The sequence below is a fragment of the Cavia porcellus genome, unplaced genomic scaffold (assembly GCF_034190915.1).
Source record: "Cavia porcellus strain 051 isolate PalLab524CR breed Dunkin Hartley unplaced genomic scaffold, mCavPor4.1 scaffold_10, whole genome shotgun sequence".
Lineage (NCBI taxonomy): Eukaryota > Metazoa > Chordata > Mammalia > Rodentia > Caviidae > Cavia > Cavia porcellus.
The window spans coordinates 35,172,966-35,193,041 of NW_026947493.1; the positions used below are offsets into that span (position 1 = coordinate 35,172,966).

General features: G+C 42.3%; 2 protein-coding genes across 8 annotated transcripts in view; one reads left to right on the top strand and one right to left on the bottom strand.

The window, feature by feature from the left end:
* The window catches only part of Cacna2d3 (calcium voltage-gated channel auxiliary subunit alpha2delta 3), an 839,385-nt gene that overhangs the window by 684,312 nt on the left and 134,997 nt on the right, over nt 1-20,076 (top strand). The gene's annotated exons all lie outside the window — the stretch shown is intronic.
* On the bottom strand, nt 2,251-14,105 carry Lrtm1 (leucine rich repeats and transmembrane domains 1). Of its 2 annotated transcripts, none has more exons than XM_013143932.3 (3): nt 13,673-14,105; nt 10,489-10,905; nt 2,251-6,384 (listed from the first exon to the last, which is right to left on the bottom strand). In XM_013143932.3, the coding sequence occupies exons 1-3, from the start codon at nt 13,677-13,679 to the stop codon at nt 5,936-5,938; spliced, it is 873 nt and encodes a 290-aa protein (XP_012999386.1). In that variant the 5' UTR covers nt 13,680-14,105; the 3' UTR covers nt 2,251-5,935. The 2 variants fall into 2 exon arrangements, with proteins under 2 accessions (XP_012999386.1, XP_012999383.1); XM_013143929.3 differs by having other exon boundaries at nt 10,309-10,905; nt 13,673-14,097.

Sequence of the window (20,076 nt, forward strand, 5' to 3'; positions counted from 1 at the left end):
TGGAGAGACTGAGATGTAGCCTTAGTTGCTATGCACAGCCGCTAGGCAAACGTCCTGTGACCAGGTGTCTTCCATTAATGCAGGGTCCATAAGGGGAAACTACTTCCTGCTGCTTCCTTGCTAAAGACATCAAAGTCTGTGTCATCCCTCGTAAGACAGAGTAGGTAGCCAGGTGTGGTGGTGCATGCCTGTAACCCCAGCACTTTGGAGGGTGAGGCAGGAAGATTGGTGCAAGTTAGAGGCCAGCCTGGGCTATGTAGTGAGTTCAAGGCCAACCTAAACTACATAGTAAGACCCTGACTCAAAAAACAGAAAAAGAATAAAAACTGGTGGAAGGGATGCTTCTTGTATGTAGTCTTTTCCACCCTCCAGGTTCTAATTAGGCAGGTTGGTCCCCAGGATGGTAGTATCAGAAGATGCTATGAACCTTGGTCCAGTAAGTCACAAAGGTAACTACCTTCCAAAGGGATCAAAGTATTTCTCCTGGAATCCCAGCTAGTTTTTGCGAGAGGACTGATATCAAACCCTAATCCTGGTCCCACCTAATTTCTCTGGCTTCCTGTGGACATACGATCTCTTATTTCCACAAACACTCCCACCATTGTCTTCTACTGTTTGGACTTCTAGGCTTGAAAACCTTCAGTTAAATAAGGCTATTTTTCTTTATAAAGTTGCCTGCCTCAAGTATTTCATTATGGTAAGACAAAATGGATTATGATAATAGACAAAAACTGTAACACCAAGTTATATTTACTGTGTTGTCTTTTATTTCTTTATTATTCCCTATTATGTGATACATTTATCTCTAGTTAATGAAGCCAAAAAGATCTCAGTGAGAGGTGTTGTTGAAGTTCGTTGTCCTCATGTGTCATACACATAGGAGAGGGTGGTTCCCTGATTTTTTCAAAGCCAGTGTCTTAGAGGAAAGAAAAGGAGCAGTAGTGTAAACCTCTACTCTTCTCCTTTACACCCTGTTCATATGTCTCGAGGGCACACACCTTGACTTTGACAGTTGAGGTTTGTGGTAGAGACTTGGGTAGCCTTAAGTGGTAGTCCTAATTTCTAGGGCTCTCATAACTTTTTCCTTCTTTTTAAATGAGCTTTTTAATGAGAAATCTGACTGACTGTATTAGCTAAAATTTTAATGTGGACTCTATCATTTTTTCAAATAATGCAGAAATCTGGACTGAGTTTCTTCCCCACATATTCTGAGAATGTCCTTACCAACCCCGCAGAGTCATGAGTGATGAAAGGACCCTGTTTTTGCTTTTGCTTTGGTTCCTTCAGCTGTCCTGTTTTTGATGGGACAGGAACTCTGGCACTGACATAGTATTTGGCAGTTGAATCCATTTTCTCTGCCATATTTTAAAGTAAGTGTTGGGTAGTGCCAGAAAATGGTTCTAACTTCTTCAAATCTGTCACGCCTTCAAAAGTGCACAAGATTTGGCCTTAAGAAGACCTGCATGATAGTTCCTCTGCCACCATTTCCTAGTGGCATGACCCTGGCCAAGTAACCAACCCTCTGATAATATTCTTTCACCTGTAATATGGTGGTAAAATGCCCACTTGTTTTGATCAATATAAGGTTTATAGAAAATAATTAGTATGCTTGAAAATTTCCTGGCACAAAGTTGGATATCCAACAAATGTTGATGGTGTGCTATAATTGTCATTACACTAATAGTTAGTGTAATTATGTCATAGTCTAGATATTTTGGTTCACCACAGAATGAACAAAAGATGTCGGGGAAAGCCTGTATTATTCATGTTTACCTCATGCATCTGCAACTGCACTCATCAAACATGCAATTAATTATGTGTGTGACTTTTATGCTTCTATTTCCTATCTGTAAAATAAGGGCACTGAACTGTATCAGAGCAGTAAATAGGTTTAATCTCTTATGTCAACTCCAGTTGATCAGTGAAGGGTACCTGGAAAACAGATTTAAAAGGATTCTGAGGTCTTGTCTGTGCTCAGCAGATAAGTTTGCTATGATCTGTTAGCAAGGTCTGCAGTGGATCAGAAGGTTTGTGGCAGGTATTCTGAAATTTGCCAGGCCTCGATTAAATTCTCTTCAAGACTTTTCCTGGCTTCTCAGTCCTTTGATTCTTTTTCTATGTCTTTTTGACAGCCCTTTATGGCTGGCTGACATCCTAACCTAAAGAATATTTAGCATCACTGGAGTGAAAGTCGATATGCAAGATCAGTCAAGAATTCAAAGGTAGTAGCTTATAAAAGTGCTCCTCTGAATGGGATAAAGGTTTATTTGAGGCTTCATTGCAGTTTAAGCATTAAAAAATAAAGCATTTCATCAAAGGGAAAGACAGGATGGTTCCCTGAATTTGTGCATATAACCACAGCTCAGAAATGCCAAGGAAGTTTTGAAATATCATTTTCTGGTAAGTTTCTATCAATAACATTTAGTAATGGTTACACTACTGGGTTTTACCAAACTGGAAAGAGAAAATTCCTGACCTGAAATAGAAATTTATAAGTTTTTCATAGTCATTATATAATTAAATGAGTGTCTACTGCAGGGAGATTATTTTGGAAATTTAGCCACTTCCTTTAATATTTGAAATCTGATATGGTGTCTTTTTTCTGCATTATTTAGTTAACTTTAGTCATGAGATTTGATTTTCACACACTTTCAGAAAGAAACTCACCTGTGTAGAACTTTTTAGTCTTCCATTTTTATGGGGAAAAATAAGACAGTTATTTCACTAACACTTTATAATCGTAAGCCCAAGAATCTTCCTGCATGGACAATAATATCTACATTAGTTGTAGATATTTTTCAGATGTGGGTTTGGTGCTAGATCTTTTTACTCCAAAATCTCCACCACAGTGTCCATTTCTCTAGGCCTTTGCTTAATATACTTTACCGCTGACAACGTGGGCATCTGTTTGTGAATTCATGATCTCTGGCAAAGCAAAAATCAGCTGTTTGTAGTTACTCACTTCTACTAAATAGGATGCAAAATGATATTTTAGAGGATCTTGTCAGAAAAAATAAACAGTAATTGTGATTTTTGTCCTTAGTGTACCCTTGGCATGGTTCTCTGTGGAAGGACATTTTTATAGGGAAATCTATGAATATGACAGCAGCAATAAACAGCTGAAAATAATCTATGAGGAATTTGTGAATTACCCCTCATGAGCTCCAGTGGTTATGAGAGATAATTTGTGATTCTTGCAGAATACACTCCAAATTGGGTCTTTCATTTGCAGTGTTTTTCTACAGTTAAAACATTTCATTCCTCATATTAACAAATGATAACTCTGCATTTGCTAATCTAAACAATTTGATTTGTATTTTTCTGTACTGAGAAGCTGTTGACACTTCAGAGTACGTAATTATTTTCATTGCCAACTGCTGTTTGTGGTGACTGTAGCAATAGATAGAAATCTGATGTATGTATGCCTCATTTTAATCATTTCCCTTAAAGACTATCCATAAAGCTGAAAGTCTATTTGCGTGAGTTATCATCTGCCCTGCGAAATCTAATAGGATATGGGTGTTGACAAGAAGGTTTCTAGCTATGTTCAGGGGTTTCTGTTGGATATTGGAAACTTTTTCATGCCATCTCTGTGGGCAGGGAACAGGGTTGACCTGCAGTGTCACCACGCTTTGGCAGAGTTCAATGTGCTCACAATGGTAAGTTGCTGCAGTTGGAGGAAACATATTTTATTTGCTTCAGTATCTTTCAACTCTGTGATGTCTGTTCAGGTAGCTCACAGAGTGGGTATGAGCCCTGAGAACACTTGATGAAATCAGAGTGAAGAATAAAATATTTGCAAATTTTTTTCAAAATTTCCTTTCTCTTATTGAGGTTTTGTCCAGGGATCCACAGTCCAGAGCAACGGAAAGAAAGAATTTACCTGCCTGAAAAGCCGTTGCTATGTCCTTAGAGCAGGATTCTGACCCTTGTCCAATAAAATAGCCCATGTGGCATAGCAGGACAATGTGACAGTGCCTTCCCTGGAGTCTTTTAAAAATCTATTCTTCATGTATTCAGGTTTATTTTGATAGTCAGGGAAAAAAAACCACCATTCAACTTTCAACCATTCCCCAAGAAAAACCATTCAGCAAAACTACTGCTCCAAAAGATGGCCCAGGTCCAGGGCTCACTCTGGGCAGGTTCAGACCGCCACTGTGATAGAGATGCACTGATGGGAGTCCTGCACAGTAGAGTGCAGTGCATCTGTTTTGCTGTGGCTTCATTACACCATTGGCCAAGGCAAGGGCTCCATCTGTCCTTCCCATACACATGTAAACCTTCCATTCACATTTCAGCTAGGATAGGGCATGCACTACTGATTTAGGATCCAAACCAATTTTTACATGGCCTTAAGGAGTGAATGTAGAGCCAGTATCTTGAATGGCAAATGTGCTTTATCCTTTGAACCAGTTCCAATTGATTTGTTCTGGTTGCCTACAGTGCTGTCTTAAGAAACCATCTGTGATGCATCCGGGCTCTGCTGGGAGGGGAGCTGGGATTGATTAGAGATGTCTGTCATGGCCTTGGAGGGACAGCTTGCCCTATAGTTGCCATGTCCTTAACACCTCTGTGCTCTCTTCCTGTGTAAAATAATTTGAATCCTAAGTAGTAACTGTAAATATGAATTGAGAGAAAACAGGTAAATTCCACTTTAAGAAAACCTAGCATGAGAAAATGCAAATTTACAAAATGTGTAAATCTGGAGTCAATTATTTTCATTACAGAAAGATTCCATGAAAGGTCCCTTTAAATAGTGAGCTCCCCTACTGCATTAAAATGATGATTCAATTTACAAAAATTCACTTTGCATGCAACTCTTCAGGACGATGTCCATGGACTAAGCACACTACACCTGATTTTTTAGAGCCATGACCTAAATAACATTCAAGAAGGCTGCCACCACATATCTTGGGTCTCTTGGTAATTCTCACTCTCCTCAGACTTCCTTCTCACTTCCTATCCCAGAGTGTTGAGTAGACAATCTGGGTGGTGATCAGAGTTGCTGGCTCCTACCCCAACACGGCTGCATTTCATTAGTGGGCAAGCTGATTTCTCCAAGCTTGTTTATGTGTGGGTGTGGTTGTACACGGCTGTGCACTCTGTGCACTATGTATGTAGATGCAAATACACAAAATCCGTTACCTCGCTCTCAGCCTAACCTAAATTCATTCCTGCTGTGAGAGTTATAAATGGAAGGTTACAACAGCATGGTGGATATGGCTTTCAGTAATACATGCCTCGGATTCTGGCTCCCTATCCTCTTTGTGTTTGCTTAAAAACTCTACCTTTGCATCAGAAAACTTCCGCAGACTCTGGGCTTGAGTTACATTATCCAGGCATGAAACCTTCCTCTTCCTCTGTGGCCTAGAAAGCCTCAAATGGTTTTCTGATTTAAAAAGTTAAATATAATCTGACTCTTGTGGCAAGCTACAAAATTCCCCACTAACAAATGCTCCTATTAAATATATAACATACACAACATCTGAAAGTATCACCGATTTAGCATGAACTTGAATTAGAGAGGCATTCAGCGCCCCTCAGGGAAGATCACCAGCTTCTCCTAGGCACTCAAACCTGGGCGGTTTTCCAGGGATCCTAAAGCTCCCGAGAATGCTGATTGGCTTGTGTGCCGGAATTCCTGTTTCTTTGCAAAGCAGCTTAATCCTGAGAAGGGTACCTGCAAGAGCTAGTATCTTCTCAGCCTCTGTGTATGGCATCCCCCCATGGAATCACAGTCATAACTTCCTGAGCCAGGGTACATCTCTATTTCATCTGTGGTATTTTAAAAATTTCAATGTATATTTTCCAGGTATATCTTCTTAAAGACACACTTTTTAAAACCTTTTAGAAAAAGCAAAATGTGACAATATCAGGTAATATTCAGGCCTTTCTTCCAGCCTGTGTTACTCAGTCCTCTTTGAGGTGCACGCTCTCAGGCTGGCAAACTGTCAAATGGCTCTTTTCCTCCCATCTTCCCAGACTCACTGGTTTGAGCTGAGGCTCGGCCGTGGTGCTGGGCTGTGATGGCTGCGTAGGTGCAGCCATAGATGGCAGCCGCCAACATCATGAGACACACAATGCCGCACACAACCCCAGTGATAACAACAGTAGCCACAGCGTGACGCAGGTTGGCAGGCCTTGGTTTGGGTTTGACCATGCACTCTGAGATATCATGCCGGCCCACATTGTGGTCTTCAGGAGACTTGGGGAGCTCCCCTTGTTCAGAGTCATGCTGCCGAGCCTGGGAAAACACCAGCTCTGGAGGAGGAAGAGGAGGAGGAGGAGGAGGGCAAGGCTGGTACAGCTCGTGGGGGATTTTAAGGAGATCCTTCCCCTTCCAGGTGTCAGGTGATCCACAGACAATGCCGTCTGTTATTCCCCCTTTAAAAAATAAAAACAAAAGCTGATAACAGAGCCCTAATACATCTGATTTTCAGAATCCCTAACCTGCAAAACCTATGCAGATGGTATTTATAAAGTACCTCTTTGACTTTTCAGGAGTTGAAGAATTTAACAACCATAGTTTATGATTTCAGGATTTCTAAATTGGCTAAATACTAAAAATGCCATCACACTAAATTGGCAATTACTTATGACTAAGAAGTCATTGCAAGCTAAGTTACTTTTACTGTATACAGATGCTAAGGGAGAATAGTGCAAAACCTGACCAGGAGCATTGGAGGCCAACACGGAGGGTACCTTAGCCCCTTGCATTTCTGCTGCCCACTCCACTAATGAGCCTGCTGGACCAGAAATGCTTTGTGCTAGATTCCAAGTGGACATAATGAAAGCATGAAATAAATGTCTGTTCTTGTGAACATTTGTTATGGTTAATTATAAAGACCCTATGCATCTGATGACACTTTTCAGTGATGCCGAATAGAGTAGTCTTTTGAGTGTTGTGTGTATCTGATGATCTTTAGTCCATGGGATTAAGTTTAATTAATGCATCTTCTCAGATCTCAAAACATTTGCTACCTTGAATGCCAAACTTCCTAGTGAGTTATATGCAGTTTCCATTCCTTGTAAGGTGATCAGTTTCCTTAGGTATATAGACTTCCGGTGTTTAGGGGACTGGATACTCAGTAATTCTCCCTTAGAAAGAGCACTGGACTCAACTACTTCATTGTAGCCTACTTTTGCCACTGATATATTTTTTGACTTTGGGACATCATTGACTAACTGTTCTTCCATAAAACCATTATATTTGTACCCAGCTCAGAACATACAAATCACTGTTAGATAAGCCCTCACATTCTGCTCTGGTGGATAATTCTTGTGCAAATTCACATGAGTCATGAGTGAACCAATCAATCCACAAACCTAGCCCTCCCTATGCATCCCGGGTTTTCTTGTTACAGTCAGTACCTCTCTCTACTTCCTCCTCTGTAGAGTCCCAGCTGGGGGAGTGAACAGAATAGCCCTCTTAAAACTCATTGACTAGGCAGGACTTGGTGGCTTGCTTCTCCTGTACTGCCATGAAAACCACCTGCCAAACTGTGTAACCCTGAAAAAATTTCCTGTGTCTTTGCTCACGCTTCTGGAAAGACTGAGAGGGAGATCATAATGAAATTTATACCCCAAGATTTCTCAGAGGCTCCCATGGATAGAAAGTCAGGAACACAAATACCTAGCCAGAGTAAATGTTTGATAAAGCACACCATGATATGGAAAAGATTTGCTTCCTTGTAAATACAGAGGAATAGTCATTTCAGAATCTAAGTGCATATTTGTGCAGAGCAGTTATTATTATGAATTTACCAAGGCAAATCTTTCTGCCCTTAGTCCTACAGGAAGACTATTTGGAGCCATGTGACTGGGTTTTGGCCAATGAAACCAACAAAAACCACTTAAGAGCACGGGCATCCTCAGCACATCCTCCATGTGCTTTATTGCTTTTTGATGGTGACCTTAGGGACCAAGTGGTGAACTGGTGGCATCACCAGTGTCCTGGAATGACTGCCTGTAATGCAGCCCCTGCCCCAAACCTATTGGTTCTGACATGAATGGACAATAAACTTTTAATGCATATGTGATTGATATCGAGGGTTATCATATCACTTAGCCTGTCCTGTTATAGTATCTGTATTGTATGCATTTGTTTATGAAGGGAACTATTTTTTTTCAAGCAATATTCTTTTTTGATAGACTGTCTGTTATTATCTGGCTTATGTGTGCAATTTAATCCAGAACAAAAAGCTCCTTCTGCTCTACCTCTAGGCGTTCCTTTTGTTTTGTTGGCAGCCTCTTATCAGAAGAACCCCACATTATAAGTCTGCTGCTGTCCTCCTCGAACTTGGCCTTGCTGTCTTGAACGCTGGCTGGTTAGTACTATGTTACTTGCTGTTACACTGTTGAGAAGCTCTAGGATTCTGTGAGATTGAACATTTGAACTCATGCTGTGCTGTAACTTGCCACCCTCTGACAACAGCTGCAACTATTCAGATGCCATTGGTCCTCTAACTTATGTCTGTACCTGACATATCCTCCGGAGCCACAGGCTCAAACATTTGACCAACAACTCAGCATTCCCCTGGTACCTGGCATCTCCAATGGGCCCCAAATGAGTTCTGACTGAAGCCCTCCCCTCCCTGTTACACTTCCCCTCCCTCAATTCCGCTCCGTAGTCTGCCTTGCATCACTAAGGGCATCTCTACTTATGGGGCTACCCCTGCAGGGCAAAGCACTTCCCTCATCACGATTCTTTTCACCTCCCACTCCAGCCCACTGGCAATTTCTGTCCATTCTGCATTCCAAATGTCTCCCAGTGTGGATCACTGCTCACCACCTGGCTCCGGCCTCACTGTCTCTTCCTTGAAATCACTTTCTCCACCTCAGTCTTCGGTCTACCCTTGCAAGAGCTGGCAGAATGGCCTTAAATTTTGATTAGATCATATTGTTCCCCAGCTGAAACTCCTCCAGAAATTTCCATCTCACTTAGGATAGAATGCAGACATCATGGCCGGCTGCATACTGTCTTACCTCACCTGGCCCCTGAGGCACTTGACCGGCTTCATCTCTGTCCCCTTTACTGCCTTCTGCTGCTCCAGCACTCTCTGGTCTCTCACTGAGCAAAGCCACATAGTTAGTCAGTCCCTTGGCACTTGCTGTCCTCCCCCGCAAGCCCACCAGTCTTCTCTGGGCTCATTCCTCATTGCTTAGATTCTATTCTCACCTCCTAGGAGCAGCCTTCCCTGTCCGTCCTGTTTGCTCCCTCTCTGCCGCTCCTCATCCCATCTCTCTGCACACTTCCCTGCCCACTGTCTTCTCAGCGCTGCTATATGAACAGGTAGCTTTACTTATGATTTTCTTAGCATCTGTTTCCGCTACTCCAGTGCAACCTTCGTGATGGAAAGAGTTTTCTTGCTCACTGCCCTGTCCTCATTATCTAGAACAGTACCTGGCATATAAAAAGCACCCAAGTGTGTGAATGAGTGAGTGGTACACAGAGAAACACTGTGGGGGTATGGAAAAAATCCTTGCTTCTTATTGTCATCTGTGCTTTCAACTTGGGCAAGTTATTGCACTCCTCTGGGCTCCTGTTTCCTATTTATAACTCTGGTTGCAAAGCTTTTATTAAGGGCCACATAGTAAGCACTATAAGCTTTTCTATAGAGTCTCTTAGGAATCCCTAACCTTGTCCCACAGTGTGAAGCAGCCACTCAGTACGTAGCAGAGAGGCTGGATTCAGCTCTCAGGCTATGGTTTTCTCACCCCTGGATGATGTCCAGAGCTCATCATTAGTGTTCTGATCTCTTACATGTGCTTTAAGCATCTAGTTAAAGAAAGAGAAACCTCACAGAGAGGCCCTCATGTTCTCAATTTCAATAACAATAGTCTTTGCAAAAGCAGAAGGAATTGTCTTTGGGAAAATTATTGCTATTAAGTGGGTAGAAGCAGACAAAGGGTAAAATATCCTGTAGAGTGACAGCCCTGCCCACAATTGCATCATACTTGAAAATTAGAGGTCAGTGTTCCTTTAGGATTGAGCAGTTACTAGGTGGCAGTTGAAGTTCCTCTATCTTAAGTATATACTTCCCAGATAAATCACTTTGGGTTGTGTGACTCAAACAAGTAGAAAGCTATCTCCCTGCATTACATTTGTAGATAAATGTAAATACCTGCATCTAACTCGCTGTAATGACTTAATTGCCTCTTTTGCCGTATCTTGAAATGACATCAATGTGAAAAAGTTTAAAGCTGTCCCTTGCACTTTCCTCAGTGTTTCTGCTGATGCAGAGAACAGATGAGGTTCATTCTAGGCTGGTGACATACAGATGGGGTTTCCAAATAGACATTACTGACCTTCATAGATAAATTTTTCTAGCCAGAGTTTAAGACCAAGCAGATGGCAATTGCATTTCCAGAGGTTGTTCTGGAGCAGTAACAGCCTCACCCTGGGCATGGATTCTAGAAGCTCACGACTGAGATGCTGAAGCTGGTTTTGTTGCACTGCAAATACAGTTAGGTTCTCCCAAGGCTCACCCAGGGACGTGGGTAGGTGGCTTATGTTGTTGGATGACAAATCAAGCTCTCGCAGCTGTGGGAGAAAGTGGAAAAGCCTGCTCTCCAAAGAAAGCAGGGAGTTCTGGGTTACATTTAAAACCTCCAGGTGCTGAAGTCCATGGAAAGCTTCTGGGACCAGTTCTGAAAGGGAATTGTTGGACAAATTTAAAGTCTTGAGCCGTGGCACTGTCCTAAATGCAAAAGCAGGAAGCTGGTATATCTGGTTATCTTGCAAGAGCAGAGTTAGTGTCTCAGGAGGCAGATTGGGAGGGATTTCAGCCAGACCTCGGTGGCTGCAGTCTACAGAATTTGAAGATGAGTGACAGAAGCACTTCTCTGGGCAGCCACAGGCCCCCTGGAGTAGGAAGATCATGCTTGAAAGCAGCAGCAGCTCACCTAGGAAAACAGAAACAACTTGGGATGGAACCAGTGTTTAAGGCTGGAGATAAACATTTCTCTCCCTTTGAATTCACAGGTTGTATGATTCTGAGCCAGGTCCCCTTTTCCATCCTAGGAAAAAGATTGTATCACTTATCTTCAGCAGAATCAGGGTGGACTAAGTATATCCCAGCATGGATAACAACTGGAAAGTCTGTGCTAACTATTGTCAGAGCCTCCGAAAACATACTTTCTCAGCTCCTCAATAATCAAATAATCGAAGACTTAAGAACCTCAAACAGAACACTTGAAAAACATCTCAGGAACACATGCCCTTTGTAGATCACAGCTTGGCTTTGAGGCGCCGGCATGAGGAAGAGTGACAGAGGGTTGCAGATGCTCACATTTCTGCAGAGTGTGCTCGGAGGAGCACTGTCTGATGGAGTTTTTTGTGATGATAGGAATGTTTTACATGTGCTGTCCAGTAGGGGAGTCACCAGCCACATGTGGTTACTGAGCCCCTGAAATGTGACTACTGCAACCAAGGAACTGAATTTTGATTTGTATTTAATTTAAATGTAAATGACCACATGTGCCTAGTGGCTACTGTATTGGCTAGGACAGGTCTAAAGCATTCCTAAAAATGGATGTCCTTTTTTGCAGGTACAATGCCAAAGACGTCTCTGCTTCTTTTTTACTCAGGATATTTGTACAATGCATAGAAGCATTAAATATAACATAATAAACATCAAAGCTGGGTGTGGTAGTGCACATCTGTGAGCCTAGAACTCTGGGAAACTGAGGAAGAAAGATCATAATTTTATGCCCGATCTGATAATGTAGTGAGATTTGGTCTCAAAATATTAAAAAAGGCTGGATGGTTGGAGATGCAGCTCAGTGTGAAGGCCCTGGATTTGACCCCATTCACATTCCTATAACAATTATGTGTCATCCACGATTTATCACACATCCTTCACCTTTTTTTTTTTTTTTTTTTTGTCTTTTTTGTTTTTGTTGGTACCAGGGATCGAACTCACGACTGCCTGCTTGCAAGGCAGGCGCTTATGCCGCTGAGCTAAATCCAATGAATAATGCATTGGTAATCCAGAACCTTCCATTGATTAGAGCCCAAGTACCATCTTTTCTAACAGGAGTTCCCTGCCTCTGTCACTATGATGTACCCTTTCAGACATGTTACAAACAGTGGTTATAAAGAACAGTAGTAGGTAACCGTTTACATTTTGCCCTGCTTTGTAAATGTAGTTCTGTTATTTACATGATTTTAAAGGTAAGAAAACTGAGGCACAGAAAAGGAAAATCACTTACCCCAAGGTCACACACTAGTAAGCAGCAGAGCCATGATTTGATCCTAGTCTGCTTCCAGAGCCTGTGAGAGTTCTAATCTGCTGAGTTCCACTGACTGTCACACACACACACACACACACACACACACACACACAATGATTTGTAGAGCAGTTTGCAAGTTCACATTAATATAATCTTCGGATGTCTCATTCTGTAATCTTTTATTCATTTAAAATTAATCTATTGACATGGATACATAAAAAACTAGTTTTTCCCTTTTGACTGCTATAGAGTATTTTATGGTAAGACCATGTCAAATGTTATGTTTATTCACTGCCTTAGTGAGGGCCACTTGAGTTGTTGTGGTTTTTTATTTTCCCTTAATTACAAGCATTGCTACAAACAGCGTTCCCATCCAGAACTCCTTAGCTGTGCAAAGGTAAGAGAGAGACCTGGAACCAAAAAGGGTCTCTTAGTAGGGTTCAGAGAGGGTAGGGTATCCATTTACATTTCTGCAGATACTTCTAGATGACACAAAGGTATACATCATTCCCTTCTTGTTTCTTGAGAGTTGAATTTCAAAATATTACAAACATCTATCTAACAATGGCATTTTATTAAATTGGTAAAGGAATTCAGAAGGCCATACAATGATATTCAAAATTCAAAATAATTATCTACTCATAAGATGCTGTTAAAAAAGATTGCTTGTTTGGTTTGGATCTTATCTTGGGAAACACACAGTATGGCTGTCAAGTACTCTTCAGCCTGTTTCCTTTGTTCTTGAATTTTCTACTCGGAGTTTGGGTGGGTGCACAGGGCCAGAGGACAGATGTGTGGGGAACCTTCTGAAAGAGATGCTCCTTGGATTGATTTTGTTCAAGCATGGCAGGCGCCATGGCTTTCTTTCCTATTCCAGAATATAAAAAAACAAAACTCTTGTTTTCCTTTCTATAATCTGCAAATAATCCAAATGATTCCTTTCAAAGCCAAAGCATCTTCTCTTTTGAACTGAACTGACACCCCTCACGGTACTGTGAGGCTAGAACATTAATTAGCTGTCGGAAATCAATTCTTAAGCCATAGAACATGCTTTCTACAGAATATGCTAATCTGTTGATCAGCTTCAGCTTCTCTGGCTGAAACTAGGACTTGTTTGTTCATTCTTCCTTTGGTTCCATCCCCACTCCAAAGGGAATAATATATAAATTCCAGCGCCTGGCACCATGTTGCTGTGAAATGGCCTGTGACCTGCCAATCGCATATCTGCATCCTGGCTGCATGCTTTGTCTCCAGCCTGTTCCTCTCCACCCAATGTGGTAAAAACATAAATCTTCCCAAAGATATTTCTTACATCTGCCTGATCTCTTAAGGAAGATGACAACAATAGATTTCCCACTGACATGTTTCTGAAGCAATCCCCTCCCTCTTGCAGCCAGTGAACTTTTCTCTAAGGGGTGGCAGAATTGGTCAGGCTTACCTTTCATGGTTGAGTCTCCCTGGGCTGCACACGTAGCCCAACCTTATTAATTCACAGATCAGCAAACCAAGAGCATGACAAGCTTGGAGCCCAGCTTTTCGTTCCTTTTTTTCTGAATCCTGCTTGTGTTTTTCTTTGGGCAGAAATCACCAAAGTGTTCGGCAGACCAGTTATTTACGCAGCCTGTTTCCTTGTCTCCATCTGGCTGGTATTGCTCTCCAGAAGAGGAGCGTTTGATTGTGTCTCTTCTCTTTCTTAAAGCGTCAGTCCCCTGCCCTCACCCGGCTCATCCCTGCCTTTCCCATTCAGAGGGTGAGCCACATAAAGAATGCTTGTCAGACCTCAGTGAACAGCTGTAGCATTCAAACATGACCCCAATGGCTCGGCCTTTTTGATTATTTAATCTGCTTGAAGTCCAGGGCACCAAAATAAAACAGCCTTCTTAATCTGGTCGTGACTTCTGAATTCTGTTGACTTATTAACCATGCTGTGTCAACCTCATTGGGTTGGGGGGGTCAACACAGATCTTCGATCCAGGGGCCAGGGACAGAGCAAGCAGAGTGTGTAATATGAGGACAAATTGGCCTGCCGGAGGCGGACATGGTTTCCACAGTGCACTTCTTTGGTCATCGAAGGCTTATTCAGCCGACATCCGTGTGGATTAGCTGTGTTGACAAGGTCTTGATGCCCCGAAATTCATAGCCATGGTTTCCTTTAGTGGACATCACAACCTCTTCTCCCCGGTGCCACAAATACTTCTCAGCTGCTGGCTTGCCCCCTGCCCCCTCCTCTCAGCTGAATTGACCTTTTGGTTAGCGTGACTTTGGAAATGCTTTTCCATCTTTCATCATCTCCCCAGTGCTGCAGGTCTGGCCCTTTCCTCATTTTTCACATATAAAATAATAAAGCTGCCCCCTGTGAGCCCCAGGCTTCAGTGAACTGTGACTGTTCTCTAATTGAAGCTGCTGGGAATTTTCCCACGAGGGATGGGAACCAGGGGTTTGAATGTGCAAATCTCCTGCCACTTCTTGAGGAGGGGCTTCAAGGCCTCTTCTCCAACACTCCCACATCCCCTGAGGGACTGCACACAAGAGAAAAACCATGCTTTCATGAAGACAACCCGAAGGGAGCTCCTGTTTCCTGGGCGGTATGCGTATGGGCTTTGGAGCAAGCTGCCCCTGGATTTGATTTGTCCCCTGGGAATTTCATCTCTGACATGGGGTGACAGTAGTCCTTATTTCACAAGATTGTGTTCAGAATTAAATCGAACAGTGCCTGTAGTGGCCTATAGTATTTTTCCCCCCAGAACTAGGTACTGAATCCAGGGCCTTTTTCTCTGAGGCAGGTACTCTATCACCAGTACCATTAATCTACATACTCAGCCTCAGATCCCTGAATGAATATCCATGTTGGCCACAAGAATATGTTCCAGGACTTCTGAGCTGCTGGCATTGGAAGGGTCTGGTGACTTAGGAGTGGGCATGTAGGACACCTCTTGAGGAAAGGACTAGGTATTGAATTTTCTCAACAGCATGTTCTTTAGGGACCTTTTTCTGCTTTGATCAAGTCTCTCCACACCACACAAACCAAGTATTCATCCTAGCCTGTCATCTGTTGCTCCTCTCTCTCCAACATGTTTTGAGTATCACAGAGCAATGGGGAAAAGTCAGATCCAGGTGACGAAGTAGGTCAGGTGATAAAGCTGTTTAAACTTTAATAATGGTGATTCCTTCTTTCCTTCCCCTATCCTTGCCTTTCTTCCCATGTAGCTGTTTTCACAATTTCATAATAACATTTCTTTATCATATGTGACCTGCAGTGGCCCACCTCTAACATAGTTAGAGATATTCCTTGTTTAATCAGTGAGTCCCTTTCTTGGGAACAAGTTGTTAAGTGAATTAGTTGCTAAATGAATATGTACATTACAATATTTAGAACAAAGAAATGGTCAAAGGAAACTCCAATTTGATGACTTTGCTTTTATTTGCATAACTCTTACATGCAGTAACAAAACAAAACTATAGTACTGTACTGTAAAGTACAATCAGCAAAAATCATAGTACTACACTGTAGAGGAAGCCACCTTAAAACCACACTGCCACTCATGTTTCTGCATTGCAAGTCTGAATGAGGACTGTAAACCCAAGAATCAGTCTGAACAACTGTTACCCAGGTAGGTTGTTAAACGATGGATATCTGCATTACTTATCCTAACGTAACAAACACCTGTGAATTTAAGGCTCCTTCCATGCACTAGGTTGTTACCTATTTAGCTGTATGCTTCTGTTTCCCAGGGATCAGAAAACACCTTATATGTGTGTGAAGGGCCAACTAGTTTGGCTGTTTTAGTGTTAAAAAAATGTAATGTTTCATTAATGTGTGTGCTTGTGTTCAAATACAATTTAAAAAAAAAAAAAGGCGCAGGGCTGCACTGGCCAGCTGTGGCTTGCAAAGCCTGCCCTCTCTCAGCCTCTAGCCACCCCTTCAGTACTGTTCCACACCACCTCTCATCCACCTCCACCTAGCTCCTATGTCCCAGCCATGCGTACCCACTATCCTGTTTCCTCACATGTGAAATGAGAGGGCTGGCGGGATGATCTTCAGGCCAACTTAAACTAAAACCTTGTCATTCTGACTGGAAAGCACAAGAACGCCAACTTGGGGAGTTGAATAGACAGGGAGTTTGAGTGACTGTCTTGAGTTCTAGGGTAGCTAAATAACTGTGTCTTTCAGGACCCTATGAGAATACAAGTCTCTTGGACTCAGAGGCCTGAAATGTATAAATCTAATCACAACATGCTTGGGAGTGGGAGGCCAGGATACCTGCAGGGAACTGCAGTGATCAGAAACACTGCCCTCTACAGATGGACTGTGTGGCAAAATAGGAAGCGCACTCTGTGTGTTGCATTTGTTCTACTACTAGGTAAGTCTTAGGCAAATCACGGGGTCTCCTAGTCCAACTTCCTGTCTGTAGAACCAGTCACACCTTCCTGCTAGCGGACAGTAAGCATGGTGCACTAGTGGTTAAGTGCATAGCACAGGTCTAATAGATCCAAAGTGACATCTTCTCTTAGCAGTGTGTTTTCCTATACCTCGAAGAGTTTATGCAGATACTCTGGGAACACACAAAGAACACCCACAGTGGAAAGGTTCCTGGGAGCAGCTGCTTATTGCCCCAAGGGGCTATTTGGTTCTATTTGTTACTGCTGATTCTACGATGGGCAGCGCACACATGAACTAGAAGGCTCCAGGACACAGTCTGAAGACTTTGCCTGGATGCAGAGGCTGACTGATTTATTTCATCTGACCTCAGCCCAGAGAACAAAGAGAGAGTGTATGACCTGCATGCTAATGCTCATGGCTCCTTCCGTCCCTCCCTTGGAGAGTCAGACCTAAGGGGTGGTATGAAAACTGTGTTTGCAAAGAATAAAGCAAGAGAAATGCTGAGTGGCAGCTCAGGCCATACCTACTCCCTAGAGGAGAGGCCGTGTGTGACAGACTCGTAGCACCAAGACTTAGACCCCAGGCTCTCACATGGGAACCAACCCCAGATTCATTCTTGGAGCATTATTGTCACAGGGAGCTTTCAAGAATTTCCTACATTCTTCCACGGTGTACTCTTTTGCTCATTTTAAGTCAGAATATTTCCTAATTTAAATGAATTTAGTTAAAATTTCACTTTCTGTTTTTAAAAAAAATCAGCTACCATTATTAACTCTTAAAATGGATGATGTCTCGAAATCTAGATTTATTTCCAGGGACTTGTATACATCTAGTTAAAAAAGAATTTAGGTTTAAACTCAATATACCCATGGGGGAGGAAATTTATAATAAATTGTTAGGTGAAATCAAGCAATTTCAACTTAAACTCATATTGTATAATTGTATTTGTGTGGCCAAAAAAATCATGACAGTTGGAGAAATGAGCCCTTCCAACGTGTGTTGGTTTATCTGAAGACGGAATAAGGAGGGAAGGGAGTTGCTAAACTGGTGATGCTGATTTGGCGGGAGTGGGAGGGAGAAGGGGAAATTAACTTCCTCTCTTTATACTTGGCACACATTTAACTTGCCAACACAAGCATACATCCTATCTGTAATGACAAATCTACCAAGAAGAACTGACTTAAGTAGCAAGGGAGGCCACTTCCGTCTACAGGAATACTGAGGTAGGATGTCCTCTATGACGGCCTCAGTGGACGGATATGCACAGGCAGTGCCTCAAGATGGCCTGGGTCCACTCTGAGAGGATTAGCCCCAGAGGTAACATCTGTCTGTGTGTTCACAAGACCTTATCAGGAGCGTGGGCATTTCTCCCAGCTCTTAACATCTGCTTGGATAAAATCCTGGCAGAGTGCTCTTCTGTCTCTGTCAGCAGGCAGCCCATGCAGAGCACGTGCTCTGGTGACCTGATGCCAGAGAAGGGGATGGGGCAGCTGAGACCAGCAACAGCTGCTGCCCAGGAAGGCAGGGATGAGGCCGTAGCACTGTGAATCAGTTCAGGAATTCATTTGTCTAGGGAGATGGTTTGTACCTCAGAAGTGGAAATATTTCTCTGGGTATCACGAATGACCAATGGGGATCTAAGCATAAAGTTTATCTGAGCTGTTTTTAAAAACTTTCGTATTGCTTGCTTGTTTACTTTCCTCCTTCCTTCCTTTATTCCTCTTTACTTCTCTTCTTTCTCTGTACTTATTTTGTAACACAAAACAAAAGAACTAGGAATATATTTGTTAAAGAAATCCTGCCAGTCATTTAGAACATCTGATGGAGCAGATATTGCTATGGATATGTATTAAAGCCATGTGTAACAATAAACGCCCAAATCCCAGTAACTTAATACAACAGTAGTGTATTTATTACTCTTATCATAGTCTAGGTGTAGTTGACAAGGCAGAGGCTCTACACAATCATTCAAAGACCAGAGGTGTTTCTCTCTGGTGGCCGAACTCTCCTCATGGCTCTGAGTTCTCCTCATCACGTAGCTCATGAACAAAGAAAATGAAGATGAGGCATGAGCGAAGCTCAGAAAAGATGCATATACTTCCCTTCATATTCCACTGGCCAAGGTGAAATCACATGACCATATCTAGCAGCAAAGGAGTCTGGGAGATAGAGTCTGGCCGTGTACCTACAAAGAAGAGATGTGGCCATTGGAGATCATTAGCAGTTTCTTCTCCTGTATTTTGTTTGCATTAACTCACTTAAAGGTGACAACTTTCTAGACTAAAATTCCAGTGACCTTTTATTTCTGCCCATAGTTTCTATAAAACTTACACAGTAAGTTCACTATATAAATACGGACTGAAGGAATGTATAAGGGTGTTAGTATTATTTTCCTTACAGGTGACAAAGCTCAGACATAGCGAACTTAAGTCACAAGGACTGAGAGTACCTATACTGGTATAATAGTAAAGTGACCTGTAATTTTCTTTATTTAGTGCCTCAGGGTTTTTTTTAAATGCCATTTATTCTTTCCACAGTAAACTGCAGATTTAATAATCTGGAGACTCAGATTCAAAAGGCGAGGACAGTTTCCTTTTGAGCTAACGAGCAGAGAATCAAAGCTGCCATATAATTCCTGTAGTGAGAAGGTACAAAGGGTACGTTTGCCCTCTTATTTCCACCAGCTCTGTGCATAATTTAAAAATTCAGATTCAAGAAATACCAAAAATCATTCAGCTTAAACTCTCTAGCAGACCTGAAATGGTCTGAGAAGTTAGTGCATTAGAGGAACTAAACTAAAATTAGTGGAGTGGTGGGTATGGAATGCATGCCCTGCCCTCCCTAAAACTGAAGGAGGCAATCTTGCGACTGCTTTTCAGCACCTACTTATTCACAGGGCACAGACTGAGCTAAGTTGTGGAACTAGGAACCCAAGCACGATGGCCCTTTAACAGTTTTAGGGTGCAGTTAGCAATCTTTATTTCTTACAATATCAGTGTTGATATTGATCTTCTGATACCTAAAACTAGCCACCCATGAAAAATTTCAATGATTTCCCTCATACTTTGAACTCTCAAGACAAGCAATTTTCAAAGTACCAACTTTGTATGGTTGAAGAGGCCAAATTAGATGCATTTATGGGGGAGAGGGAGCAAGACTGGGTCTGTCATCCCTGTACACCCAGCTCAGAGAAAGCAGACTTTCCAACTCAGTACCTTCCCAACCACAGTTTTGCAGCCTGTTCCTATGCATAAGACATATGTGATGGTGAAGATGCATTTCAGGTAGTATGGTTAGAGATAATTAGTGAGCTCATATGGGTACTACAGTGAACACAGGCAGATACTGAGGAACATAAACCTAATGAAAGGAACAACAGGATGAAGAAGTGTGGCAGTTTGAGGCTGGCCACGGCCTCGCACTGACATGTTTTACTCACATTTTTTTTATTCAGATCTTTT